The sequence below is a fragment of the Leuresthes tenuis genome, unplaced genomic scaffold, assembly GCF_036924035.1.
Source record: "Leuresthes tenuis unplaced genomic scaffold, fLeuTen1.0.hap1 SCAF_2, whole genome shotgun sequence".
Classification (NCBI taxonomy): domain Eukaryota; kingdom Metazoa; phylum Chordata; class Actinopteri; order Atheriniformes; family Atherinopsidae; genus Leuresthes; species Leuresthes tenuis.
In genome coordinates this window covers 6,327,744-6,355,315 of record NW_027325356.1, presented here as the reverse complement: position 1 = coordinate 6,355,315, position 27,572 = coordinate 6,327,744, and the positions used below count along the sequence as shown (strand labels likewise).

At 41.1% G+C, this 27,572-nt stretch overlaps 1 protein-coding gene, 1 long non-coding RNA gene and 2 other non-coding genes across 5 annotated transcripts in view; all 4 read left to right on the top strand.

The window, feature by feature from the left end:
• The window catches only part of lrp4 (low density lipoprotein receptor-related protein 4), a 111,337-nt gene extending 89,784 nt beyond the window's left edge, over nucleotides 1-21,553 (top strand). The window contains exons 15-38 of one of the 2 annotated variants that reach the window (XM_072379989.1): nucleotides 3,427-3,603; nucleotides 5,366-5,491; nucleotides 6,144-6,352; nucleotides 6,744-6,825; nucleotides 6,935-7,040; nucleotides 7,164-7,365; nucleotides 7,461-7,650; nucleotides 8,239-8,370; nucleotides 8,704-8,844; nucleotides 8,935-9,021; nucleotides 9,106-9,277; nucleotides 9,450-9,612; nucleotides 10,039-10,264; nucleotides 10,583-10,886; nucleotides 11,123-11,341; nucleotides 12,235-12,369; nucleotides 13,097-13,205; nucleotides 13,551-13,695; nucleotides 14,074-14,187; nucleotides 14,535-14,646; nucleotides 15,080-15,141; nucleotides 16,937-17,024; nucleotides 17,116-17,257; nucleotides 18,626-21,553. In XM_072379989.1, coding sequence (XP_072236090.1) covers nucleotides 3,427-3,603; nucleotides 5,366-5,491; nucleotides 6,144-6,352; nucleotides 6,744-6,825; nucleotides 6,935-7,040; nucleotides 7,164-7,365; nucleotides 7,461-7,650; nucleotides 8,239-8,370; nucleotides 8,704-8,844; nucleotides 8,935-9,021; nucleotides 9,106-9,277; nucleotides 9,450-9,612; nucleotides 10,039-10,264; nucleotides 10,583-10,886; nucleotides 11,123-11,341; nucleotides 12,235-12,369; nucleotides 13,097-13,205; nucleotides 13,551-13,695; nucleotides 14,074-14,187; nucleotides 14,535-14,646; nucleotides 15,080-15,141; nucleotides 16,937-17,024; nucleotides 17,116-17,257; nucleotides 18,626-18,967 — 3,785 coding nt within the window. In that variant the 3' untranslated portion in view covers nucleotides 18,968-21,553. Of the gene's footprint in view, nucleotides 1-3,426; nucleotides 3,604-5,365; nucleotides 5,492-6,143; nucleotides 6,353-6,743; nucleotides 6,826-6,934; nucleotides 7,041-7,163; nucleotides 7,366-7,460; nucleotides 7,651-8,238; nucleotides 8,371-8,703; nucleotides 8,845-8,934; nucleotides 9,022-9,105; nucleotides 9,278-9,449; nucleotides 9,613-10,038; nucleotides 10,265-10,582; nucleotides 10,887-11,122; nucleotides 11,342-12,234; nucleotides 12,370-13,096; nucleotides 13,206-13,502; nucleotides 13,696-14,073; nucleotides 14,188-14,534; nucleotides 14,647-15,079; nucleotides 15,142-16,936; nucleotides 17,025-17,115; nucleotides 17,258-18,625 lie in introns of both variants that reach the window. The other variant, XM_072379988.1, reaches the window with a different exon arrangement.
• Nucleotides 21,554-22,627: 1,074 nt separating this feature from the next.
• Nucleotides 22,628-25,905, top strand: LOC140302367 (uncharacterized). The gene is made up of 4 exons (XR_011914961.1): nucleotides 22,628-22,984; nucleotides 23,673-23,762; nucleotides 24,445-24,542; nucleotides 25,629-25,905. It is a non-coding gene; the product is annotated as an uncharacterized lncRNA (long non-coding RNA).
• On the top strand, nucleotides 23,053-23,166 carry LOC140302673 (small nucleolar RNA SNORD67). The gene has a single exon (XR_011915120.1). It is a non-coding gene; the product is annotated as a small nucleolar RNA SNORD67 (small nucleolar RNA).
• Nucleotides 24,241-24,355, top strand: LOC140302674 (small nucleolar RNA SNORD67). The gene has a single exon (XR_011915121.1). It is a non-coding gene; the product is annotated as a small nucleolar RNA SNORD67 (small nucleolar RNA).
• Nucleotides 25,906-27,572: the final 1,667 nt, after the last annotated feature.

Genomic DNA, 27,572 nt, shown 5'->3' with positions numbered 1-27,572 from the left:
GCCATAATCTCTGGGTCGTTTTTATCTCTGAGGTGCTTTCTTAAATTCCTTATCATTTATCTTTTAAACAAACATAAGCCTTCATCCATATCCAAAGTTATGCTTTTCCCTGCTTTTGTGCTGGTGTTACAGCTGTCGATCATTCTTCTCCGACTTTAACCATCATGTTGCCTCTTAATGCTGTTAAGTTCAGTCATATGAATCTCTTTTAAAGTAGTTTACACTGTTCACATACACATTTCAATGTAACTGTATGGTCAGGTAGCCCACACGCACAGTGGGGATGCTTGTCTTATACACATTTTCTTGGTGACTTGACAGTAGTAGAAACTTTGCTCTGAATAGAAAGAAATGAATCTAGATAACCACTAAAATTCCATCATGTTTTAAACCGAGCTGCCTTCTGTCCAGCTGGAGCCGACCCATTCGGTTAAGGTGTGTGAGGACAAGGAGGTGTCGCATGTCGGTTCAAGGGGACATAGCTCTGAAGGTTCGTGGGACGTTAGATGCCCTGTCGGCCTGCAGCTGCTCCTCCAGCTGTCCCGGAAAAAGGAGCAGGAGCGGTGGGGTGGGGGTGCGGAGATGACATGAAAGAAGGTGACCGTGTCAAAACCAGGCGCCTCTGTGGATTCCTGTGACTCAGAGGAGGGAAGAGGGTGCACTGTTTTCTCCTTGGTGTAGGGATAAGATCAGAAAACACGCATGTAGCCAGTGTCCCGTCACACACACCTGGATGTGTTTGTGAAGGAGGGAGAAGAGATAACGTGGGAGTTATTTTTTCTAAACTTTTCTTGACCGAATAAAACAACATGCACACACACATCAGTCTGCATTTTTTCTCAGGTTTATGGTTCAAGGTAAACGAGGCAAATGAATCCGCTTCAGCGTGTCGCTCCACCTACAGTAGAACCAGGAAGTTCACTTCAGCTGTACTAACTCAAAAGTTACAAGCTTTTATGGACTTTTGTGTTGTCGAGCATAACTTCTGTTGAACAATCATCGATTAGTGTTTTAAGGCTCTAAATGACTTCTTACTCGTAATAACCGCTGATGTCTGTGGTAGAGGTGGTGGTGCTCCGTAGATCAGAGCAGCCTGCAAACGAGGAAGTCCACTTCAGCTATGTTAGCTGTATCTGCCCATTTTAAATGGTTTTACGGGGTTTGGGGTGTTTTCTTTGTCTCTTGGAGCGCAACCTGTACGAAAAGACTAGAGATTAACATTTTATTGCTCTGATTTCACTGTTTTTTTGTCGCAGTCTCATTCCAGAGCGTGCTCGGCTCACATTGTGTCTCGGCTGTTTCTACTCTGTAATAGAAACACGAAGAGTATGGATATTTGTTAATATTGCTCATTTCTCAAGGGTTTTTAGGTGTGCCTTACAGCATAACCACTGTGAAACTATCAGAGATTAATATTTTATTGCTTTGGTTTAACTGCTCTCTCGTCACAATCTGAGTTGTTGTCTGCTCCAAAATGAAGGCGTTTAAGTATTGTGTGTACAACCAGTAAAAACTATGTAGTTTACAGACTTTATGAGCTATTGTGCATATTAAACCAGAGATGAGATGGACAGAAAAGTGGAAAAAAAAAACACTGGGAACCAATGAACCAATCAGAAATGACTACTGCAAGCTTCACTCCCAAAGGTTCAGCGTAGTCTCAGAAGTACCGTCGTCCTAACAGTCTCTTGAAATTTCTTCCCCGGAACTCTTTTAAGCCCCTGGTTCCTGCTTTCGAAACAGAAGTGGCTGAGTACAGGACCTTCTAAAGGTGGAAATGCAGCTTATGATGTAGGACTGGACAGAGTAACGAGTGTCTTCTCTTCAGCCAGCACATACTGACAGCGTTACGCTTCAAAGACATTACTTCCAGTCTTTTATTAAAGATTGGAAGCATTAGGACAGAAATGTGTTGTCTTCGTCTATACATGAGGTGTCTTCCCCTGTTTTCCTCCTCTTCCTGCAGGACAACAGGTGGATTAAACAAAGTTTGTTGCTTGTAAAGCATAATTATTAAAATGACTAAACTGTTGCCTCACTGAGGTTATACTTAAGTACACACACAGTTCTAGTTCCACTCTCCCTCCACTTTTAGCCATTTACCACTTGACATTTATGTTGTGTCGTAAAATACTGTCATTAATTGAGCAGCGCTGCTTTTAAAAGCCAAGCACCAGGACTCTCACCACACCACCACAGCTTTGTGTTGCAGAAATCACTTTTTCCATCCTTTACAAACTCCCACAAGTGCTTGTCTACGGTACGGGGGGGGGGGGGGGGGGGGGGGTTAAGATGGAGAGAGAGATAATTATTTTGGACATGTGTGGTAGAGGAGTCACCCTGAGCAGATTCTCCCACTGCAAGCAGCTCCAGGTCGCTCATGTTAGTCTTTATGTAGGTGAGGACTCCACCAAATGAACTGTGCTCTGTGTTTCTGTTTCTGTCATTTTTCAATGCAAACGCTCTGTGTGTGTGATTCCAAAAGCAGCTCCCCCGAAGCATATTTTTTTAGCCTGTTTCCTAAAACAAGCACTGAGGTTTTACACGTAAACGTTATTATCTGCCAGCAAAGAGCAACAAATAATGAATGATTTTCTCTCTTCTTCTCCATGTGTGAAATGATGTTGAGGCTTAGTCAGACAAACAACATTAGATATGCTTCTCTAAGTTGAACTCTGATAATTGCTTGCTTAGATGCATGTTCAAGAGAAATCCTGTACTAAAGAAATTAAACAAAGTGTTTCAAGACAAGTAGGTCAGTGAAGAATTCCACTTCTTTGTGCATCCATAAAAGCACTTTTCTTGTTAAACTGCGTTAAAAGAGCACAAAGACCACCAACAGACACAATCGCCCAGAAACCAAAGCTTTTAATCCTTCGTACTAGCTCACATAATAAATACACACCTTGAAGTTTGTAGAATTCTGGGTAGAAAATCTGGGAAACATCCCGTCCAAATTTATATCTTCCATTAAAATTTGCAAAGTTCGGGGGGGGGGGGGGTGAGCGACATTATTGTGGAAAGGAAATGGAGTGGCCTTTATCTGACCAGTATCAGTCTGAGCTCCTCTTGATCTCACATTCAGAAAAGTTTCATTACGCTCGGAAAACCATGGGAGCGCCTCTGGGTTTGGAGTCATTGCCCACAACTAAAGCAGCAACAGGCAGATGAGAGGCAGAGGAACTGAAAGCAGCTCTAAATGAGGACAATATGACATCAGCCGAGCTCACAGCACTGAATGGGAGGATTTTTGTGGGATGTTGGTCAAACAAGCCAAGTATAGAAGCTCTTATTTTTTCTGTTGAGACTGAAATGTCCAGATCTGCCTCACTGATTAACTATATCTGTTAATATACTTTGCTCTCCAAAAATGTCTCGTAGTTTTAATGGAAACTGTCTTTCTGCTCTCTGTCTGTCTCTCTTCAGGCCTTCCTCATCCTTTTGCCATCACAGTGTTTGAGGACAGCCTCTACTGGACCGACTGGCACACAAAGAGTATCAACAGTGCCAATAAATTCACTGGGAAGAACCAGGAGATTATCCGCAACAAGCTGCACTTCCCCATGGACATCCACACCCTGCACCCTCAGAGGCAGCCTGCAGGTCAGTGCACAGCTGGGTCTGAGGTTTGCTAAATGCCTCCAGCTCTCAACTTTATGCTCACATTTTTAATATTGAAATCCGAAGTGATAAGATTAGCTGGCAGCAGTTATCGGAAGTTCTCTGTAGAGAATTTGTTGTATTGTAGTTTTGATTTGTTGCATCTGTTGACGTTGGTTTTAAAATCACAAAACGGTAGCTTGAATTGGAACAACCGAGAGCATCACAATGAGAAAAATGGCAGAAGTTTTTAATCGTTCTGGTATGCTTTCATGTGGGTTGTTTGGTCACAAAACCACTTTTTAAGTAGTTTTTAGATAAATTTTACTTAAAATCAAGAAAAAAAAGCACTATATGGACACTGGTTTGTTCATTCTGTAGTTTACATGATACCAGGTGGATACCAGGAGCTGAAGGTAAAAGAAAACTCCATTAATGGAATCATGGAGCCATCTTTTTATAGAGCTTTGCTCATCTAACATGCGTACATGCATTTCTTTGTTCTGTTTGTTTTATGAAGGTTTTACCTTCAGTTTTGGCTCTGTTGATATTTTTCCACTCCAGTTTCACACCCTGCACTTTTCTGAGGTTGCTTGTTGCTCCCTGAGGACCCTTATATACCAAGATGGTGGTCGAAAATGTCCAAAGCACCTGTGAAAGTCTGTCTCTTTAGCCTTTTCAGTGTGTAACTCGCATCTTTTTTTTCAGCCAGTTCAGCATTTTAAATTGCCCTCGGGTCTGTCGGTGAAAGAGAACTTTCTGACTGGCTGTCAGTGTAGCTGGAGAATCTGTTATTTCACCCACTTAGTGTGCTGTCTCCTGAGTCTATTTCCACTAACCCTTCCACAACAGGCCACGCACAGCTCTCACTAACTATATCCTCGAACTACATGCAGACATCTATAATGAGCAAATAACAGCATTGTGATGATGAGAAAACATTGTTTTGTATGAACAGTGTATTGTTGTATTTTTATCTGTGCACTCCTCTTGTTTCTCTTGTTGAATACCAGAACGTTCTTATGCTCTGGAGTTCCTATGTCCTCTTGGTGTAAATTAGATCTTCTAACTGGCCATTGGACGTTATCCTTATGACGTTCGAGTGCTGTTAGTTTGCCCAAATGCTTTCGATGTTAGGGGACCCAAAATGGGGCTTTGTGGTTGTTGACATCAGTTTCGTGTTAGAGCCCTCAAGGGAATTCTGTGTACTAACAGTCGGCCCTCTTTTGAATACATCCAAGTTTCCAACTAGATACAGGAAAATGTAGCCTTGCATAGAAGGCAGGAGAATAGAATGATGGATACGAAAACAGCTGTTACATTTCAACATAACACGGTTGTTCATGGTGTTAAGGAGAGAGGTGAAGACTTGGCTTGATAGTGGCAAAATCCAAATGATTTGTTGCACTAGTGTTAGACCCTGTGGTGAACCGGCCAGTTGAGGAGGTTTCATCAGCATGACGGCAAGACTTGTGTTCTTTGATAACAACCAGTGTTGAACTTGTCCTTCAGCCAAGAGAAAGTTTTTGTTTTCATACTGACAGAAATACTCTCACAGCCTGACACTAATATGAACTGTGAGCTGCCTCTGTGTTGGCAGAGCGAGGTCACCGACCGATCCTTTTGTTTTAGTTGAGCCTGTCAGTCACGCTCCAGAGGCGGAGGGAAATCCAGAAGAAAGCATGCAACTTTAGTCTCGGTCAGATAGGATTTTTAAACCAATCATTACTGGGAACTAAGTTGTGTTTGAACACCTTTCCTCTAGGTGGCAGGAACCACTGTGGCACCAACAATGGAGGTTGTAGCCACTTGTGTCTCCCAAGCAACAAAACCTACACGTGTGTCTGTCCCACCGGCTTCAGGAAGGTGGACCACTACAACTGCGCCGACAGTGAGTTTCCTAAAATGATTAATTTACTAAGCTATTTATTAACCTGAATAGATTTGAATCTTGAATAAGAAGTTATTACATCATATCCTCTGTCTTTGGTCCTCTGCCGCCTCTGACTCTTAACTATAAAGTTTTATTTATTAAACAGTCCATTCAGAAGCTAAATTGGAAAAGTTAATCCTGTAACGCAATTAATGGTATCAGCCTGGCGGCTGAGGTGTAAGCTGTCAGAGCAGGCAGAATTTCAGAGAATTTCAGACGAGTATGCAGAGGATTAGAAGACATCTACTTGATATGAAGTGAGATCCAATTAATGACAATTCAAAACATTTTACAGTTCATGTAGCTGATTAAATGCAGACCTAAAATGGGTTGTTTTATATTAGAAGTTTTGAATTAATGCCTTTTTGATAAAATAGTATGTAGACAGGTTTTAATAATTATTAATTATTAAAACCTGTCTACATACCTGTCTCTTTGTCATTATGTTAAGGACGGGATTGTGATTTATGACATTAATCAGCCAGTTTGATTGGATTTTTCCATGTAAGAGTTGCTAGATGTCTTTGTGGTAGTACTGTTTTGCTGTGTTCATTGTTGACCCCACTGTTAAACCTAGAAGACTGACAGAAGACCTTTGGTCTTTAATCAGGTCTTGACAAGTTCCTGCTTTTTGCCCGAAGGACGGACATCCGACGAATCAGCTTCGATACTGAGGACATGTCCGATGATGTCATCCCTCTGGCTGATGTGCGCAATGCCGTGGCGCTGGACTGGGACGCCAAAGATGGCTACATCTACTGGACAGATGTCACTACCGACTCCATCAACAGAGCATTGTGGAATGGCACCAGGCAGGAGGTCAGTGACATTTACAGCCTGACTGATGTCAGCACTGAAATCCCATCATTTCTCAGCCTCTTAACAAAGGAGCAAAAGAGCGCACCAGCAGCAAACAGCTGTATTTAGGTTTATGAAATACTGTCATCTACTGGCGCTAATGTGAAAGTGCAACATCAAAGAAATCATGTAGTAAATCAGTCATTTTTTTATCAAATGCACAAAAATGCCTCTTTAGGATGTAAAAATTAACATTTTTACCACAAAACAACAACTTTAAAGCAAATTAAAATCCATTTCAACAAATCTCAGCAGCTGTTAAGCATGGATCTAAACTTCTTAGCTTCAAGAATTAACGTGTGCCTGCAAAGCTTTTAAATGGGAGAATTCAGATCTTGTTTGTTTTCCCTAGGTGGTGGTGGACACCAGTCTGGAGAGCCCAGCAGGTTTGGCAATCGACTGGGTGACCAACAAGCTCTACTGGACCGATGCTGGTAAACGGCCTCTTTTTATGTATCCTAACATGAAATGTTTCCTGCACATGTTGTACAGTCCTTTGCATGGCAGCTCTTACATTACAACTGTTCATGATCTGGGTGTCAGGTACGGATCGTATTGAAGTTTCTAATGCTGATGGGAGCATGCGGACTGTCCTGATATGGGAGAACCTGGACCGACCCAGGGACATTGTCGTTGACCCAATAGGAAGGTAAGATTAATTAACCCTTGAGTTGACATTTATTGTAATTTGGCGCTATATAAATCAAATTGAATTGAATATCCAGCTGGACAATAATTGACCTGCTGTCATGTGTTTTTTCTGTCCCTGTAGCTTCATGTACTGGACTGACTGGGGGGCCAACCCAAAGATCGAACGTGCAGGAATGGACGCCTCCAGTCGCATCGTCATCATCTCATCCAATCTGACGTGGCCTAACGGGCTTGCCATTGACTATGAGACCAAACGTCTGTACTGGGCCGATGCTGGCATGAAAACTATAGAATTTGGCAACTTTGATGGTTCTGACCGACAGGTAAAAGGCATTTTGTAATTGGTTATCAATAGTTAGGTCAGGAGTCAGGGCTCTTAGGGAAAATTCAAAGCACTCAATTACTGTTTTGCTCAAAGGTTTTGATTGGCAGCCAGCTGCCTCACCCCTTTGGCCTGACTGTACATGAGGACAAGCTGTACTGGACAGACTGGCAGTCTAAGAGCATCCAGAGCGCTGATAAGCTCACTGGCTTGGGACGAGAGACACTGGCAGAAAACTTGGAGAACCTCATGGACATTCATATGTTCCATAGACACCGCGAGACAGGTTTGTGTACATCTGCAGCGTAGTTAAAGAATGAAGCCTTTATATTTGATGCAGTCGTCAAGTTTATCCTCTGTAGCAGCATGTCCTGTTAGTGAAACTGTAACATAACGGTGGGCGTTTAGTTAAATAGGGTACTGTTTATGCTTGAGTCAAAAGTTATTTGTTTTTTTCCAACGTTATTGATTCATGATTAAATGTATGTCCAGCTTTGTGAATTTGGTTTAAATATACAAAGGCATTCATATAACCATACAAACGGCCAAAAGTGCGCCTATTGGCCTGCTTTGTTTCTGACTTTTACTCGTATCCAGTATCCTTGTTGTCACTTTGGGATTGACTTTAAGCTGAACCCAGATCATTAGCTGGCAGTACAGAGCCTCAGTGTTTCCAGCCAAACAGAAACATCACTGATCTCAGTGATGTGAGGGGCTCGTCTGCATTTTCTGAAGAATTCCTCTGTTTGTATCTGTGACTTTAAGTGTTTGGTTTGCCCTAATTGCTAGCATACCTCTCCCATTCTGTTCCTCTCAGCTTACAGTAAAAGTAGGTCGGTGGGTGATCTGAGTGTGTTTGTGTGTCTATCTATAGTGCGTAACCCATGTGCAGTGAATAATGGAGGCTGTAGCCACCTCTGTCTTCTGGCACCTGCTCCCACCGCTTCCAGCTGTGCCTGTCCCACAGGGATCAACCTGCAGACAGATGGAAAGACCTGCACACCTGGTATGGAAAAACACATTTGCATTCCAGAAACATTTGGCTGAAGGGTGAAAATGAAGAGCCGTTACACGGCAGCCCGTGTAATGTTTCTCCAGTATTTACAGAGGATGCATTTCTCAAAACTGTCAGAAATCATATTTTAAAAACATCTTTCCCCAAAGTCAGCGCGTATTCATCCTAAAATGAAAAGAAAATGGTAGTAGCAACAAAATCCTGAAAAGTATTTCTGTGAGCCTGCACATTAGAAGAACTTCTGATTCCTGGCAGATAAAAGTGTGCCAGCTCCCTTTGTACTCTGACAGGAAGGTGCTGTGATGTGTGCTGATGTGTGTGCAGGGATGAGCAGCTTCCTTATCTTTGCTCGGAGAACGGACATCAGGATGGTTTCTCTGGATATTCCCTACTTTGCTGATGTGGTTCTGGCTGTCAATAGCTCCATGAAAAACACCATTGCCATTGGCGTTGATCCCAAAGAAGGTTTGTATGTCTAATTTTTAGAAAATCATTTCCAGGTGTCAAGTGATGCAGAAATGGACTTTTTTTGTTTGTATGTGGCACATCCTGCAGGGAAAGCATATTGGTCTGACAGTACACTGAAGAAAATCAGCAGAGCTAACATTGATGGAACAGCACAAGAAGACATCATATCTACAGGTGGGAATGGACAGAAATACTGGTACATTTCTGTGGTTCCACTCGGTCATAATGTCATGACTCCAGCTCTGTTTTCCTCTGTAGGGTTGATGACAACTGATGGGCTAGCAGTGGATGCTGTTGGCAGGAAGATCTACTGGACAGACACGGGAACCAACCGCATTGAAGTGGCCAACCTGGATGGCTCCATGAGGAAAGTTCTCGTCTGGCAAAACCTCGACAGCCCACGAGCAATCGCGCTCTACAACGAGATGGGGTGAGGCTGCTAGACTGTGACACCATTGTATTTTCATGCAGTAGAAATCTCTGATGGTGCTTTGATCCTAACTTTTGAAGTTTACGTCAGCATTCCAGTTTTTATCAAGTTCTCATCATCGTCTTGTACAAATGACCTTTGCATCCATTCTTTTTATCTTTTTCTTTTCCAGTTACATGTACTGGACAGACTGGGGGGAGCATGCTAAACTGGAGCGCTCAGCAATGGACGGCTCAGACCGCGTAGTCCTCATTAGTAACAACTTGGGGTGGCCTAATGGCCTTGCTATTGACACAGCTGGATCTCAGCTACTGTGGGCTGATGCTCACACTGAGGTCAGTTTTGACCTTTTTGCCACAAATCACGCATGTTAATGGGAGAAAAAGTTTTCTATTTTCTGTTTTGAGGAGTTATTATGTTGATAAACTGAAGCTTATTCTGCTGTTAAAGGCGATAAAAGATGAGCTTTTTTGAAATCATCAAAATAACAGTAATAAAACATAGTTTGTCACAAATCAAATGCATTAAAAACACGACTGAAAATAAGGTGAATTTGAACAGTAAAGAAAAACAAAAAGAAAGATTTCAACACTGTTGTTTCTGACCTACAAAGTGTGAAAAGATCACTAACTAAAGGCAACAGTCCAGATCTGTAAAAAAAAAATGTCTCAAAATGGTTTTCAAAATGGTTCCGTGGTTAAAGATTCATTAAAAGGCAGTGAAAACCATTAGATGTTATGTCATGCTCTGTTTCCCCGCAGCGCATCGAGGCGTCTGATCTAAACGGACAGAATCGCCACACCCTTGTGACTCCAGTCCAACACCCCTATGGTTTAACTCTGCTGGGGTCCAATATCTACTGGACTGACTGGCAGAGCCGCAGCATCCAGCGAGCTGACAAGAACTCCGGTGCCAACACCATCACGGTGCGGGCCAACCTGCCAGGCCTGATGGACATCCAGGCTGTGGACAGAGAGAGGCCTCTGGGTGAGACTGAGGAGGAGGTTGATGTTATTTCAGAGAAGTGAGCTGTTGATAATTGCTCACAACTAAGTTTATGTGTTTGATATTGGTAAGAACAATCCCTACCAAATGAAAACGAGAAATCTTTAGCGAGTATTTATTTTTATTTTTTACACATTTCAGCTTTGTTTGCTTTGACTTAGCTTATTTTTCTTGTATTACATCGGGCTCACAGAGTGATTGAGAAGTTTACATGTTGCTTAGAAAAATCTGCTGTAACCACACTCAAGGTGTCGTTGTTTTGTCTCATAGCATCAATCTTTCTGTCTGTGGCCTCCTCAGGTTTTAATAAGTGTGGCAGGAGGAACGGAGGTTGCACCCACTTGTGCCTGCCTCGCCCCAACGGCACTTCCTGCGCCTGCCCCACTGGCATCCTGCTCAAGGGAGATGGCAGGTCATGTGATGACTCCCCAGAGACGTACCTGCTCTTCTCCAACCGCGTCAGTGTGCGCAGGATCTCCCTTGACACCAATGACCACACTGATGTGCATGTGCCGGTGCCGGAGCTGCACAATGTCATCTCAATGGACTATGACAGTGTAGAGGGAAAACTGTACTACACTGATGTCACCCTCGATGTCATCAGGTGCAGACACAAGCATCTGCATGCAAACATTCTCATAGTTATGTTTTAGCTTAAAGAGAGCAGAGGAAAACCAAAAGAATCTGAATAAACGTTGCTGTTGTTTTGTTGCTGCGGTCAAATGAATGCCAGTATACAGTGGAGCTGAAAACATCAAACATACCCTTATATGCCTATTAAAAAAATCATTTGTTCATATATGTTCGTATATAACCTCCATTGCTAACTCTGTGTTTTAGGCGTGCAAATCTAGACGGCAGTGACATGGAAACGGTGATCTGCCAGGGCCTGAAAACCACCGATGGGCTGGCTGTGGACTGGGTGTCCAGAAACATGTACTGGACTGACACCGGGCGCAACAGCATTGAAGTGGCTCGCCTGGATGGAACTAGCCGCAAAGTCCTGATCAACAACAGTTTGGATGAACCCCGAGCCATTGCAGTGTTCCCAAGCAAAGGGTAAAAGTTGGGAGTTAACTGGGCTTTACACACAAATTAGAACTGAAGCTTTGACTGTTCACATGTATATTTAAGATGGTCTGTATGTAAATATTTAATATTCAGAACTGTTTTATTTAGTGTAGATCTGCACTGAGATAAGGATTGTGTTGCTTATTTACCATGGATCACCCCTGTGCTATGTTGCAACACCATGTTAATGCAGTGGCTAAGAAAGGACAGATGAGTCCTTTGTGTTTTCCACCTTTACTTTTTCCTGCACACTTGGAGGGGAGGTAGTAAAATAAGGGGTGTTTACTTGATTACAGTTCACAGTTTAAACCTCTATTGAAATCTCCCTCAGTCACAAGCTGCTGCATCCTAAATGTGTGAATGAATGGTATCCCAGGTCCCTCTCCCCTGCAGCTGTCCAACTGTACAACCAGCAGACCCCATAAACACCATAAATGGCCTTTAACTGCTTTAGATACGACTGCAATAATTCTTTTATATCTGTGTGCAATTAGACAAATTCCGTCTATTTCAGTCGATTACCTTATTCACTGTACAGTACTTGTCTTTTTGTAGTGTTTCTCATTTGTGTGCTTTTAGCTTGCTCTTGTTTATTTACACACACATTTTAGATGCTGTGTTTTTTGTATATTTATATTTTATTATTTTGTATATTTATAAAGTTTGTCCTGCTTTTTCTGTTGCAACGATGCAATTTCTCATAGGATTAATTCATTTCTAATAAAGTATTAATCGGGGACTAGTTTGTCCGAGATGTCACTTCATCCTATATGCTACCAAAGAGCCATGATAGAAACTGCCAGAAGAAAAATTTAAGTTATTTATTTCAACTACAATTAGATATTTGTATTCCTTATTTCAGTTCAACTTTTTCTCTGCAGGTTTCTCTTCTGGACTGATTGGGGGAACGATGCAAAAATTGAGCGGGCCCACCTGGATGGCTCGGACCGAAAGATTTTGATCAAAACGGACCTGGGATGGCCCAATGGTCTCACACTAGATTACGACACACGAAGGTCAGAGGAAGTAGCGTGTTTAACATACCTGTAATGCTGTCTCTGTTACAGGTGCCTTGAATTTGTAACCAGATAAGGTTAAAGTTTTGTTATCTAAGGATCTTTTGATGATATTGAGAGGTTTACCAGATCATGTTACAAACATTATTATTGTTTTTAGCTAGCTCTTAACTTACATTATCTTTGTGTGAGCTAATGCAGTCCACCTGATGCTAACATGACATTTCAACTTGGTATCACCAGGATCTAAGTCCATGTACCAAGATGCTAACCTGATGCTAACATGACATTTTAACTTGGTATCACCAGGATCTAAGTCCATGTAAGAAGATGCTAACCTGATGCTAACATAATGTTTTAACATATCATGCTAGCCAGTTTACACATATTGGCACTCTTTATCACCATTTAAAGTTAATTTACTAAAAAAGAATAGCCCATCCTCCGGCTCTCGAGTGTTTCCTTTGCCAGCATACAGGATGTTACGTGTGTAATTCCTCATTTTAATCTGTTAGCATTTGATTAGCAGCTTAACACTGTGTGTATGTTAGCCTTTAAACATGCATCATTTGAACCACTAGTTCAAGATAAGTTGACAAAATATTTATATAGCTTTCCAACCCTTTTATAGATATTTTTATTATTACAATTTTGACCTTTGTGCGTGTTCAGAACATATTTTGCAGATATGAGTGTCCTCATGGATCTGTGATCTTTTTCCATGCAGGATCTTCTGGGTGGACGCCCACTTGGACAGGATTGAGAGTTCAGACCTGAATGGGAAGTTGCGTCAGGTCCTCGTCAGTCCGGTGTCTCATCCATTCGCCCTTACACAGGTACCCTCCCCCCCAACCCTTCTCTGCTGTCAATCACTGGGCTGACCCTTCCTCCTGGCTGCCTCCTCCACTCACCTGCTCTCTTTGACTCATCGGCTCACCGTGTGATTCTCATTGTCGTTTCTCTGTCCTCCAGCTCATACTGAACCCATTTGACTTAACCATTTCTTCTACTTCCCTTCCACTCTGACCCTCATTTTTCTTCCTCCTTTCTCCCTCCCTTCCCCTTTCTTCCTCTCACCCCCCTGCTCCTTGTCTGTGTTTTTCCTCCTCTCTTCTTCTCCCTCGTTTCCCCAGTTGAAGCCGGTGTCCTCCCCTCTAATTCCTTTCTCCCGACTCTCGCAGCAAGATCGTTGGATCTACTGGACGGACTGGCAGACTAAGTCCATCCAGCGCGTGGACAAACACACTGGCCGAAACAAGGAAACTGTGCTGGCCAATGTGGAGGGTCTCATGGACATTATAGTGGTATCTCCCCACAGACAGACAGGTAAGCCGTTTCACCTACAACTCCATATGGTGTGGGTTACACTCCGATTATAAACGTCTCCCAGAGATCACTGATGTTATTCAAGAAAAGCCATCTTATTCTGATCTTTTTAACATTAAGTGACCTGACATCATTGATTTTAGTCTGTTTGATATAATCTGATAAATGGAAGTGATTTTACATGAGATGCCCTCTGTTAATTAGGTGAAACAGAATTTAGGTTTTAATAACGAATCTGTCAGTCTGATTAAAATATCACTGCCCTGACTCAATGAAGTGAACCAAGCAAAAGGACAAAATTCGACAAAACAAGCATTTAAAAAAAGCCATTCTGATAGTTTGGTGGCAGTTGTGAACATTTTTTCTCCTCTTTATTAGGTACAAACCTTTGTGGCATAAATAACGGGGGTTGCACTCACCTCTGCTTTGCCAAGACCAATAGTTTTGTGTGTGCCTGTCCAGATGAACCAGATGGACGACCCTGCTCCACAAGTAAGAGTTCTTTGTTCTTCTGTCCAGTTTGTTCGGGTTGACTTTTTATCTTCAGCCAGAAAGGCTGTTGCCTGTACCTAATTTAACAGAAGGGTTTCATTGGCTATGAAGTGTTTTTATGCTTATTGCACCACCCTACACTGCTAAATATTTGTGTTGCCTCAAAGTAAGGATCCAAATCCATGTAACAGGTTTGATCTAAGCGTTGCTCAGAGAAGACCACACTGTCTTTACAGGAACTGGGAAATGATGCTTTCATTGCAAGGCTAATTGATCAAATATGAACTAAAATATAACTGCTGTTATTTTCCTGCATGCTGAGATTCTTACCTGCTCCTGTTTGTCAGTTTCAGGTTACGTCCCCACCGCTCCTGCCAAAGGCACCAGCAGCACCCCGGTTCCCAACAAGATGCCTAAAGCCCCGACAGACTCTCCAGACAAGGGACACTCACTGGTCAAGTAAGTCTGCTTGTTCATCAGTTCAGCTCAACTCTAGATGTCCACTTATTTTCCTGAGAACAGTTTTAGGCTTGTTCTGCTGGCATGAATGCTTTAATGTGTAATTCATGACCAGTTTCAAATGGCAACGTCCAGTGCACACAAAATCATGTCATACCTTTTTTTTCTGCTCTCTAAGAAAGATCAATACCTGGTCTCAGTCTGAAGATATGCAGAAGTGTGTTGAGCCCTTTATAAATGGCTTTAAAAAAGCTTTTCAAACAGCAGTAAAACTAACACAGCTTACATATATTCCTACAGGCAGCGCAGGGAGAATTCTGCTGTTGTTTTTTTACTTAATAAGTTAATTACATGTAATCAAAATAGTATGCTCTGTTGTGTATACATATATATATATATATATTGTCAAGCTGGCTTCCTCCTATTTCTACAGCTGCACTGACAAGGACCTAAACACAGAAGGCTGCCTGAACACAGTGGTGACAGCTCCTCATGGTCAGTACACAAACAGGTTCTCACCTCATCTCTTCGTACACTGGGTGCAGACTTTGAAAAAAAACTCTGGCATATGGGGCATTTATATTTACCGTTTTATTGACAGTAAATGCACTGTATAGACACACACTGCACACGCTTCTCTAACAGAGATGGGTTCAGGATGTGTTCATTATTACTCGGTTTGAAGGCTGAGAGCAGAAAACTGCTACCTAAGCTCTATGAGAACTGTCAGGTAGAGCTTTTAACTTATTCACACCTGGTACATTGTTTTCAAACTTAACTTTAGCTGGTTGTGGCATTTTTTTATTAACTTGCCAAGTTTCTTGGACATTAAGCCATGGCTTAAAACAGCTTTGCGACACCTTTTTCTTACAGTTCGGTGGCGTTGTTTAGAACCTTTGCTTATGTGCAAGAAGAGGCCTGAAAGCTATTTCTGGTTTAAACGTTGGGACCTAATGAAGAAAAAAGGCGGGAAAATGTGCAAATCTGTATGGAAACTCTATTCATGCTCACACACATTTTTGAGACGCAGATGGTGAACTGAAGCCTGTTTGCAGAAATTAGATTTAATGGCTGCTCATGCATCCATTTACGCACATGACGGATGCACTTTTTTAATAAATGCTGTGACCATACCTATTCCCCGTGAAACCTTCAGTCCTATAAGATGGAAATAAACTCAAATTATAAATCGGATTCTTCTCACTCTTTAATGTGCGCCATCTAATGCAGGGTAGATGAATGGTGAAATTATCACAAGTTTTAGAATTCTGACATAAAATCAAATGAGAGTGAAGAAATTCTGAACATCAGGAGAATAATCTCTTAAAAAGAGTTCTATTGCTGTGCTGATAAGAGCACGTTTGATTTAATCTTATTTTTTATACACTGGAGACACGACCACACTCTGCCTTCCTGATTAGCTTTTTTATCTTCCTCATTGTTGCTGCCATGATTCTCCTTCAGGAACCTGCAGACAGCAGGGATTCTAACATGACTGGGATGTTTTGCATTGATTATTCATGGTTAAGTGTAAGGTTGCAGTGGGCAGGATATAAGCCAAAACCACATGGACACGTTTGACACACATTGGTTCTGTGGACTGTTATGTAAATTAGACCCCTGATGTCTCAGACTCTAAACAAATAATTACTAAATGCCTGGAAAAGCCAATGAATGCAAATCAAAAGATTTAAAAAAGAAGATGAAAATAAAACTTGATCTATGTAGATTCTTTTAAAAACACATTTAGATCATTTACATTAAGCTGAACGATTAAAAAGTAGAACAAATTGACAATAAAATCAGATTTAAAGTATACTGTGTTATAGTTACTAAATACTCTGCTTTTAAACCCTCACAACTTTCTTACTGCTCAGAGTTGAAATACTCACATTTCTTTTCCACCAACTTCTCTGTGAACCCATTTGCTGTTGTTCATTAATTATGCTTTTGGGATCAATGGTCAAATTATTTCAGTGAAGCAAGTGGATATCAGGGTAATGGATAAAGGATATCTGGGATAAGACTGCCTGTTTTATTCCACTCTCACACACTCGCAGAAAAGGAACGGGCACAAAGAAATCTTAGACAAAAGATGGGTTGTATTTGTGCAAATTCTTCCTCATGTTGACTTCTAGCCCACAGAACATTAATTCCTCACAGGTTTAGCTCATCTGTCAGACTACTTCTGAACTGAGGGGAAACCTAAGCTGGGAGAGACTTTTCATGTTGTCTTTGTGTCTGTGGACACGCCCGTCTTTAACAGGCGCTCATGTGATATCTGTTGCAGGAGAAGGACTTCATATCAGCTATGTGATTGGTGGAGTTCTTACCATCCTGGCAATTCTGATCCTCATTGCTGCTTTGATTATTTACAGGTCAGTTTCCTGCTTGATACTTTCTTACACTCTTGGATTAAGTGGAATTTGGACACACAACACTTTTTTTTCCCTTGTTGTTGATCAACAGACATAAAAAGTCCAAGTTTGCCGACCCGGGAGTGAGCAATCTGACGTACAGTAACCCCTCCTACCGAACATCCACGCAAGAAGTCAAGATTGAAACGTCACAGAAGCCTCCAATATACAACCAGCTTCGATATAAGAAAGAGGTAACAACCCTCCTGAAGGAGCAACAGATCCTTTTGTTTGTTTGACAAATGGATTTCAGGTGAATCCATGAGGTTTTCATAGGATGATCACAGCCTGTATAACTCAGGTAACCACAGAGACAAATGACCCGAGTCTCTGGTCAGATGGATTGTGCTGAAATGAGTAGCATGATGACACGAGCAGGCCACAGCACCAGCGCTCATCTTCTCCTCCTCCTTTGCTCTTCCTCACTGCAGCTCTCTCATCCCTACAACTCCCTTTCTCCCTTTATCTTTTGATCCACTTGTCTCGAGGAGAGGTAGTTGCACAGCATGTAGGAATTGTCTGGTTTTGATTTCCTTTTTTCCATTTCTTCTGTCTCTCACAGCATGAAACTGCTATCCAAACCTGACAGTACTGCTTTTTTTTTTTTGCAGAGATCGGTTATCAGCAGCATGGCAGTCTTTCTGCGTGTGTGTGAAATTGAAATATATGGATACATTTTGTTGAAGGTGCTACATGTATCTACATTAAACTCCATTACATTATTCTCCGATTGATCATGAAACCTTAGAATAAAGACCATGCAGACTGCTGGCAGCCCCTGTGTCAGAGCTCTTATGTAACTGCTTATTAAATCATTAGGACTTTATTGACTTTGCTGAAATTAAAGAAAACAATGATAGACGTTAGGTAGATCTAATTAGGACTTTAGTGATGTGTATCTTTTGCGTAAAGAACAATTCAGTATGTATATTGACACATGGGGTATGATTCGGTTCATGAATGATACATTTCAAACAGATGCCTTTATTTAAGTATTATTAAACCTTCTGTGTATCTGTGAAAATCCATTTCCAGTTCTTTAATTGCATCTCAAAGCTTTGTCTGCTATGGATAACTGAAAATCGTCAGCCAAGCAGAGCTCCATCTGCTCTAAAAACGAAGCAGTCTCCCAGCTTTCACACCATGTAGCTATCCAGCTGCTTTATCTGCACATTACACACATTATACATGTAGCACCTTCATGTGAAAGGTAGAAAAACTAACTCGGGAAGAAAGCCAGTGTGAGCCTTGAGTTTTGTTTGATGGTGACATTTTGTTCTGAGTGTTGCCTGATTAATCCAACAGGGGAAGTCTGTCTTTAACGGGTTTGATATTAAATGTTTTGCTTATGTAAAGTTTGTTATTCCTAATGAATTTTTCTGACATAATGAGCCTTTCATGAGAAGGAACAGATTAGGGTTAAGAAAGGGGCCTTTTGCCACAGCTTTGTGGCTTTCTGGGAGTAAGTACACCAAAAGCATCACAGACAGAGTAACTTAGGGCAGACTTTCTTATAAAACTGTAGATCTGCTTTGACCAACTAATTGCGTGTCCTTGTCCAGGGGGGAGTGGACGGAGACTACACCAAAGAGAAGATCCGCATTGTAGAGGGGGTGTGTCTTCTGTCCAGTGATGAGCTTTACTGGGATGACCTAAAACAAATCAAGCCATCCCGAGGCGGCCTGCACACCTGCATGCGCACAGACACCGTGTCCCTGCAGGCCAGCAGCGCTTCGTTAGATGATGGCGAGACAGAGCAGCTCCTCCAGGAAGAGGCATCCGAATGCTCCTCCATAACCACCCTGACCCCCTCAGCCATCACCCCGCAGCGTCATGCCCAGCACAGCCTGCCCGACACCGGCTGGGCCTCCATACGCAAGCCCTCCACCGAGAGTGAAGTGTGAGGGAGTCCCACTGCCCCCTGTGCTTTATTTCAACCATCAATACCTGACACACACATTTAGACACCTGCATTTAGAGCTGGTACAAAGACACACAGATAAATAGGTACAAATGCAGTAACAGTTGCATATATAAAGTAATAGTACGTATGAACCTGTTTGAACACATGTAAACTCGCAAAAACACAACTTCTGTCTTTGAAACTGACCTGCTTATACACACATGCAGTACAGTCCTCCATCAGTGCGACTGCCTTCAGGCAGAGTAATAAACTAAAGAGCATGCTGGAGCAAAACAGAAAAGGACTCCAGGAAGGAAGTGAATAGTGACACGAGCATCATCTGGATTCTTTAAAGGATGCAGACGAACGCTTCTCTGTGTACAACGTCTTCACTTTCGTGAACTTTCTTTGGAATGAAGCTACAACAACTTACTCCACAAATGATGTAACTACAGTGCTGTCTCTAATGCCACTCATGGACTCTATTTATGGATTTTTTTTTTACTTGTTGAGTGGGTTTGCTGACGTTTAGTGGATGTTGAGTGTGTTTGGAGTTTGTGCAGCAGGACCCGGTTTTATTTATGACAGTGCCAAAGGGTGGGGCTTCAGAGTCTCCATGCTTCTTTCTCCATTTTCACTTGCATAGAGATTTATCATAATTCTGGGATGTTAGCTGCGTTCAACTTTACTGAATTGCCGTTACAGTGACGGTTGTCGCTGTTTTCTCGTTTTAAAACCTCGTGACAAGAAATTACTGTAGCAGGTACTCTCAGATGGTCCATTTATTCACTGCAAAAGTAACCTGAAAGGAGCCTTACTTTTTAAGGTGTAATTCAGCCTGTGCTGATCCTTGGGCATAGCAGAAGAAGCTTTTATGAAGAAACAACAGAACATTTCAGTCTTTCTCCTTCTTCAGTTGTATATTTATTATCTTAGAGAATTTAAGATGTTCATGACATTTTTCTCTCTTCACCACCTCTGCTGTTCACCCATGCAGGTAGTTGTTTTCCCACATCTTTTATCCCGTATTAAACACAAAAAGATTTCTCTCGTCGAGCACGTCTTTCATTGGTTTTCCCTAAAGGGAGAAATATTTGTGACGTGTACTATCCAGGTTAATGAATAACTATGCTAGCACTTACTATTAGAATATTGAGCTCTTTGACGTTAACAAATTCAACAATTATCTGCTTCCATTGCAAGTGTGTTTTATATACATTATTGATGTCCACCCTATTTTTTTCTCAATGACTTCTCTCCACCTTCTCATTCTTGGCTGATGAGAAATTATATTTTTTGAAACAAACTTAAATAATAATTGAGCATTTTTCCCCTTTTTACGTGCCCTCAGGAACTAAAAAGACGAACCTTTGCAGTAAAGGGTTGCGTGTCTCCATATTTTTGTCAGTAAAGTTGATTTAATTGGAACATGATCAAAGTTTTAGTTCGCCTCTCCATTGCTTTGACATAGTTTTACACTTAACGGGCAGATATGTCAAAAACTTGGCACATGCAACCAAAAGTATCTGCTTGGCCAAATGCTGATAGAGGTAAATGAGAACATTTGTTCCTTTTGTAATATTGAGTTTTTAGCCCACAACTTTACATCTGTGTAGGAAATGGGTAACGTGGAAACACTGTGCATGTCTGACCTCATCAGACAGTGAGGGTTGTAGTTTAGGAATATGTCACTGACAACATAATGAGAAATGATTTTTAATACAAGAAGATGTTGTGCTTTGCTTTAACTTTAGAGTACCATTGTTGCTGTTGAATTGCAATACAAGGAAATACTATATTGCTATACTAGCAAATATCTTTTAGACGTTTTAGAACCGTGTATTTTGAAGTATCTGCTACAAGCTCAGCAACTTGCTGATTTGCTGCTAGACGAAGCACTGAGGCCAATGAAAGAGGGTCTTGGCAGCTACAGAACCACAGTCTCTGACGGTTGGTTGACAGTAGGCCTGCAGAGCATCACAGTGACCCAGAATCCAGTTATCCCGGCTCACAGTCCCTCCAACTCTGCTGCAGGAATGCTAAAACTGTACAGATTTTATCATGCGATTATAAGCAAACTTTTCTGTTAATATTGCGTTAATCAAGTTGTATAGTCTTTTGTACAAAGGGATCTCATGAGCGTTTATAGACTTGTATTAATTTTACTCACTGGAGAAAAACATTTTTTGTTTTGTTTTTGCTGGATTATTTTAACCACTGTGTTTCCAAGCCGTGTAAATGATAGGGAAGATGCCAGTTATTTAATAGTGCTCTTTTATCTTATGAAATACTGGTCACATATAGCTGTTGTAAAGTTAACAAAAAGAGGTATTTATGATTTTTTTCTTTCTTTTTTTGTTTGGTTGTCACTTGATGTGTAAATATGAAAAAGACTGTATATGTATTTCCATGGCAGTACTAACAAGCTGTGTTGTGTGATATAGTGAATTATCCCTTTGCTATCTTTTAATATAAAATTGCATTTCAATGAAACTTTTGACTCACTCATCTATGTGCACATTGCTTTTATAAATGTGTTCCACATTAGACTCAATGATGATACATAAATAAAAGGGAAACTAATGTCTGTATTTGCTGATGATTACAAACGCAACAAAGAAAGGGAAGGCTGTAGTCAGTGGACATAAAAACAAGTTAGCTAGTTGAATCATCCCCCACATATACTGTCATGTGAAAAAGAAAGTACACCCTCTTTCAGTTCTTTGGTTTTATATATCAGGACACACTGCAATAAATAAATCTTCTGGTCCTCACCAGATGTTAAAAGGAGGTAAATACAACCTCAGATGAACCCCAGATGTATGTGACATATTACATTTATAGTTAATTCTTTGTATAAAAGAATTGTTTTCAAAGGATTGTGAGGATTTCACTTTTCAAAGGGGTAAAAACTTAAAATGACCTATGTCTAATAATAGAATACACTGCTAAACAAATAGCTGTTGTTGAACGACGTAACGGTACACAAAAAGTTAAATGCATAACAATATCAAATAAATTTTAAGCAAAGTATCTATAGGTTAGAATTCCTGGCAGCTTCCAAGCCCTGACTACAAATATAAAGAGAAAATATAAAAGGACATGATTCACACAGAGAAAAGACACCAATAAGAGGATGGGGGGCTCTTCAATGAATCCCACAATGAATTAGAAGCAAGTTATATCATCTGCACTTATAGTTCTAAATATAGGCTATGTTGCCAAAAAAAATAAAAATGAAAAAGTAGCATTGCGCAATCAGAGAAGATAAATGCATACAGAACTACACCACTGTGAGTCTGTGATAATACTAGATTATTATAGTGGATATGGGGGCAAAATCCGCGGCGACCCTAGTATATATATAAAATAAAGTAATTATTCAAGTAAGATCACAAATTAAATAATTTAAAACAATTGTTAAAATAAAAATACTAAAGGCAACTTTCGAGAATCAAGTTTCTTCCAAACAAAGTGGCGGGCCTATATCTGCACGTGACATATATACAAGTTGTCATTGGATTTTTACAAGAGCTAATGGTTTAATTGTCCAATCAACGATGTCTATAGTTCAAGCGTTTGGGCCAATCACTGGTCAGAATTTAATAGGCCTTTGTTCAAAAAGAGGAGGGTGGCTTTCTGATTTTGTTGGTCCCGACACGCAAGTAAACTACCAAACGATATAATAGCCCCGTTAATGTTAACGATTTCTAGGTTTTAATATATCTTCGCTTCCCTTTTTTTTCAAATAGGGAGACATTCTTGTTAAAGTGCACTGAATGCTAGATGGTCGCCTCTCTAAACAGTTAGCCGAACTATTAGCTAGCGAAGTTAAGCTAGCTCCACGTGTTGTCCTGGTTTATCTCGAGCTAACCTGCTTATTTGCTTGTTTCATTCCTGTACGCAGCCACAGCTGCTAACTTAAGTCTACTTTGATCACTTTGAATCAGTGGAAGATCCGAAGAAACACTCACGGTGGATACTGAAAGGATGACGCGATCTGAAATGCGAACCCAAGGTAAAACAAGAAGCTCGAAAGACGAGTCAGAAGTCAGCTTTGGCTGTTTAAGTAGAGGGGAAAATGGGTTTGAGAGTGATGAGTTGCACTTTTCAGTTGGGGTGTCTGCTGCAGTGGCATCGGCACCCCAATCCTATTCAACCTGAGGACACACGATGTGCACAGGGGCCATCTGACTCAACCCTTGCCATTTTTCATGAATTTGTGTGCTGTGTCGATCTTTTATTTTATCACTTACGGTAAAACAAATCGCATTAAATAGAATTAGCGGGGGATCATATTTTCCGTGACTACCCTCTATATGTAAATTGTATAAATCGCTCGTACGTTAGTGTTTAAAGGCGCTTGCATATAGACTGATCCACGTATCATAGTTCTGTGGCGTTTGTTGGAATTTATTAAACTTTGACTAGATTATTTGTTTTTAATATATATAGTGAGTACTATGTCATGTTTAGGTGATCAAAAATGAGATGGAATTACATGCACATTATCACTTCTGTTGCTTGACATCAGGGCTCTGTAACTCATGCCTGAACACAACGCATCCGAATAAGGCAGCTAATCTTAGCGAGTGAGATGCAGAGATAGAGATCTTCCATATACCTCAAACCACACCACTGCTTGTAACCTTCTTTTTTATTTTTTTAATCCCTGCTCTTTTATTTATCTCATTATCTCCATTAAGTCTAACATCTGGAAGTGGAGATGCAATCCTGTGGAGTCTTACAACCTTCTCTCTCAGTTGCCTCAAGCAGGAACTCCCTCATTCTGCAAGGTTTGTTTCTGGGTGTTCTTTTCTACAATACTGTGGAAGTAGTTTTCATTCTTTTTGGTTTGTTGAAAATAAAGTGAGGTTTGAAGGGTCCCTCGGGAAATTTAAGCAGGTCCAGGTATCTGCAGTGCATTAATTTTTTATGTTTTACCCAAGAACTTTCTTTCTTTTTGACATAACCAAATGCTTTGAGTATCTCTGAATCAAATGTTTTTGTACATAAAATATCATGTTCAGGCCTATCATGTACCTTTAGTTTATTTTCCATTAGTTTGAGTACAGTTTTTAAAAAAAAAAAATAAATAAATATTTAGAAGCTGTTTGGTTTGACAAACATCTGTGTGACCATATGTGTATTTTAGCATATTGATTAGGCACAGTTTTCAGTGTTGTGGAGACAAACATATCGTAAGTTTTGATGAACACAAACCATAATGTCCTGAAAGGATTTACCCACATCTGTTTCAGAGAGCCTTTGCTGGGGGTGACTGTGATGAGTTGCACTACTAGTCAGGCTGCTGATTGCTGTGGCACAGCTGGTCTGTCCTGACACGATGTGGAGACACCAATTGTGCACAGGGGCCATCTGAGTCGCCTCCCCATGAGACAGAAAAAACAGGAAGTGAACACAGTTTTGTCATTGTCTGACCCACAATTCTCCGGTTTGTGCTTCTTTTTTTCCTAGCCTGGAGATTGAAGAGCTGATTGTTGGCAGGGATGTTTGTGAAGATCTCTAACCAACAAGTTTTCCTCTCAGGATGCTGAACTCCAACCAGAGAACTGGTAAGAAGGAGCAGCTTAAATAAGTCGGCTTTAGTTGGGTGCGTTAATGAAATGGAAATCTGTTTTCATGTGTTTATTTACGAGGTATGATATCTTGGACTTGATAAATGGTTCTTTTATTATGGAAAGTATGAAACTTGTTTGCTTTTAAATGGATTAACTTACAACAAAACAAAGATTTGAAATGTCCCTGAAGAGTTTCAAAGTCCTTAACTTGGTTAGCATTGCTCTTTGGAAAAATGATCCCCCTAGTTTGCACTGTGACATTTAATGGATTAGAGCAGCTATAAACTCTTGTTAGAACGCTTCATAGTAAACACTGTAGATAAAAGCAATTGGTCGACTTGATGATTAATCTGCGCTCTGTGCCAGTCTGTTAAACTCATTAATGTACAGCTGTGGTTACCTGTTGGGTTTAAGATGGATGTTAGCCACCATATGCTGTGGCTGCAACCCCCTCCCTCTCTGAGCTAATGCTTGCATTTTGGTTAAGTCCCGTTCCTCCTCTTGGCTTTACCCCTCTGTTTTGCATTCTGGCTGGTAGGTTATGGTAGTCATCTAGCCATCCGAAACGAAGCCCTAAACCTCGATGGCCACTATTCCTCGACTGCCATTAGAAAAGGGGGCACCTTACCCTTCATTGGGGGAGTTTGGGTTGGGCCGGAGTGAACGAGGGATGTTTGAAGAGGGACAGATGAGGTATTGTAAAAGCATCACAATTTAGCAGTTTTATTCTAAAAAGAAAAATGAGTGAATAAAACATGTGGCTTGTGCGTATGGCATTTAACAAGCACTGGTAAATCAATGCACACCCAGATTCAGTGCTGGCATGCTGACACCAAGAGATGTATTTTAAGGGCCCCCAGATCAAGCACTTGCTGTGGTCACTGATGACCCAGTTAGAACATAGTCTGTGATCTGTGGCCCACTAGATAGTTTGACTCGAGCTTTTTTTGAAGACCGAAACTGCCCATGACAGCAGCTGTCTTTCCATAAAGTCCCTGTTATCCTTATTACTTCAGCGTAATTATTCGTTGTGCTTTTAAACTTCCTCTGTCCTCTTTCTGTCTCCTCTGGTCCCTGCAGGCAGCCTTATGGCCAGACATCCCTGCCAGCCCCACAGCAGAGGCTGCCGGCGCAGTCGTACGTCACACTCTGAGTTCAGCAGGGACCTTCACCCGCTGCACACTTCGTCTGTCATTGATCCCTGAGCTGCTGCACAGTGTCCTGAAATGAAGCCACCCTGTGCTGGGAAAACACATTTCCAGTATGTGTAGCCTTAGTAAATGTTTTGATGTGGTTTAGAATGGAATGTCTTCAATTAGTTGGTCCCATATTCAAGAAATAAAGTTTTTTTTTTTTTTTTTTTAAGGGTTGTATTGGATAAAACAATTTTGGCTTTACGCAAACTAAAAAAGACGCTGTGAGCTACTTAACGTTATCCAGTCCTACAACTCATGGTCTTCAGTCCTATGAGCCGGAGGATATTGAGTGGAACACTTTTTTTTTTTTAAAGATGAAACATTCCTGTAAATGATGAACAATGACACAAAAACGTTTTGTTGTAAGATTTATTTGTTTTTCCTGCAGTCTTTTATTCTTTCCTCATCTTACCTGCTCAGTATGCTGGTCATATTCCTGATTGCTCGGGATCTGAACATCAGCATGCAGGTTCTTGCACAGCTGAGAGGATAGATGACTTTAATCAGCTTGTTGCATTTTATTTTTGATGATAAATGGAAAGATTATCTAACATTGAATAGATGAAGCAAGAACAGCTAAAGCCTGAATTTCTCCTCTTTTCAGTCTGAAAGATGAGGTGTTGGACCAGAAGAGTGTTAAGCGATGGAGAACGTTCCAGCTGTATTGTGGCCTTGCTGGTAAGCAACATCGAGTGAGATCCAGTTATGCTATATTTATCTTAGTTTGATCTTTAGTGGTTTTAAAAGCATTGAACAGCACAAGCGCCCACATTTCCAACTGTCCTCGTCAGGGTATGTGACTGGGAGTTGGAGCGGTTGGCCACATCGCACTAATAGTCTTCACTGAGGTTTTGTAGAAGTGACTGCTTTCTTCTGAAGCGATTGCACTTTCAGTGATTCTCTTGCATCATCAGAGGGCACTGCTCTTCTTAAATGTCTTGATGTTACTTTTGTCAGCCAGCAAGGTCTCAGTCTTGATAATGCATGAATACGGTTGGCAGTACAGTCTATTACATCAGTATATTGACATGCAGCTCCCCAAGTAGTGCAAGCAAGAATATTACACCACCTGTCCACCAAATCTGCAAGGTCCTTGGCAAAGGTCACTGGAGTAAATCATTAGCATGAGCCTTAATGGGATGCTGCAGACCTTGGATCAGCTTGGACCTGAAATATTGATGTACAGGTAGTTTTTTTCCACATATAAAAACAAATCGAGGCCGAACAGCTGATTTACACAAAGCTTCCTGAAGGGTGGGGAGGAGTAAGTCTTTTTTTCTCTGGTGCCAGCTGCATCAAATGGAATAGGTTTGTCAGATTTGAATGGATCTTATGGGTTCGATTTTGTACTATTGTCATTTAACTGAATAAAATTTCAAGTTGCACCACTCCTTTGGGTTTTTTTTTTTTTTTCATAAACCTGTCATTTAATAAAACAAATAAAAAAAAACATGAAATCTGGATAGCTGCCACCCATTTATAAATGTCATTGGTGCAATTCTAGAAGTGGAGTTGCTGATTTATTAATGCTCATTTCAAAGTCAAACAGCAAAAAGGTTCCTGGGTTGAATTACTTTTCTGTGGAATTTGCATGCAGTCCGCCTGGTTTCTCTCCATGAGCTCTTGTTCCCCTGCGGAGTCCAAAGACCCGTTTGAGGGGAACTTGTGAAACTGAATTTGCATTAACTCGGGACGTGACGGCAGAACTCTTAATACAATGAAACGAGCACTTCTGGAATGTTTCTTTCAACCTCGCCCTGCTGCACTTCATGGATTTGACCACCAGGTGGCAGTTGCACATCAGGTTTTTTCCACTGCTCTGTAGTCT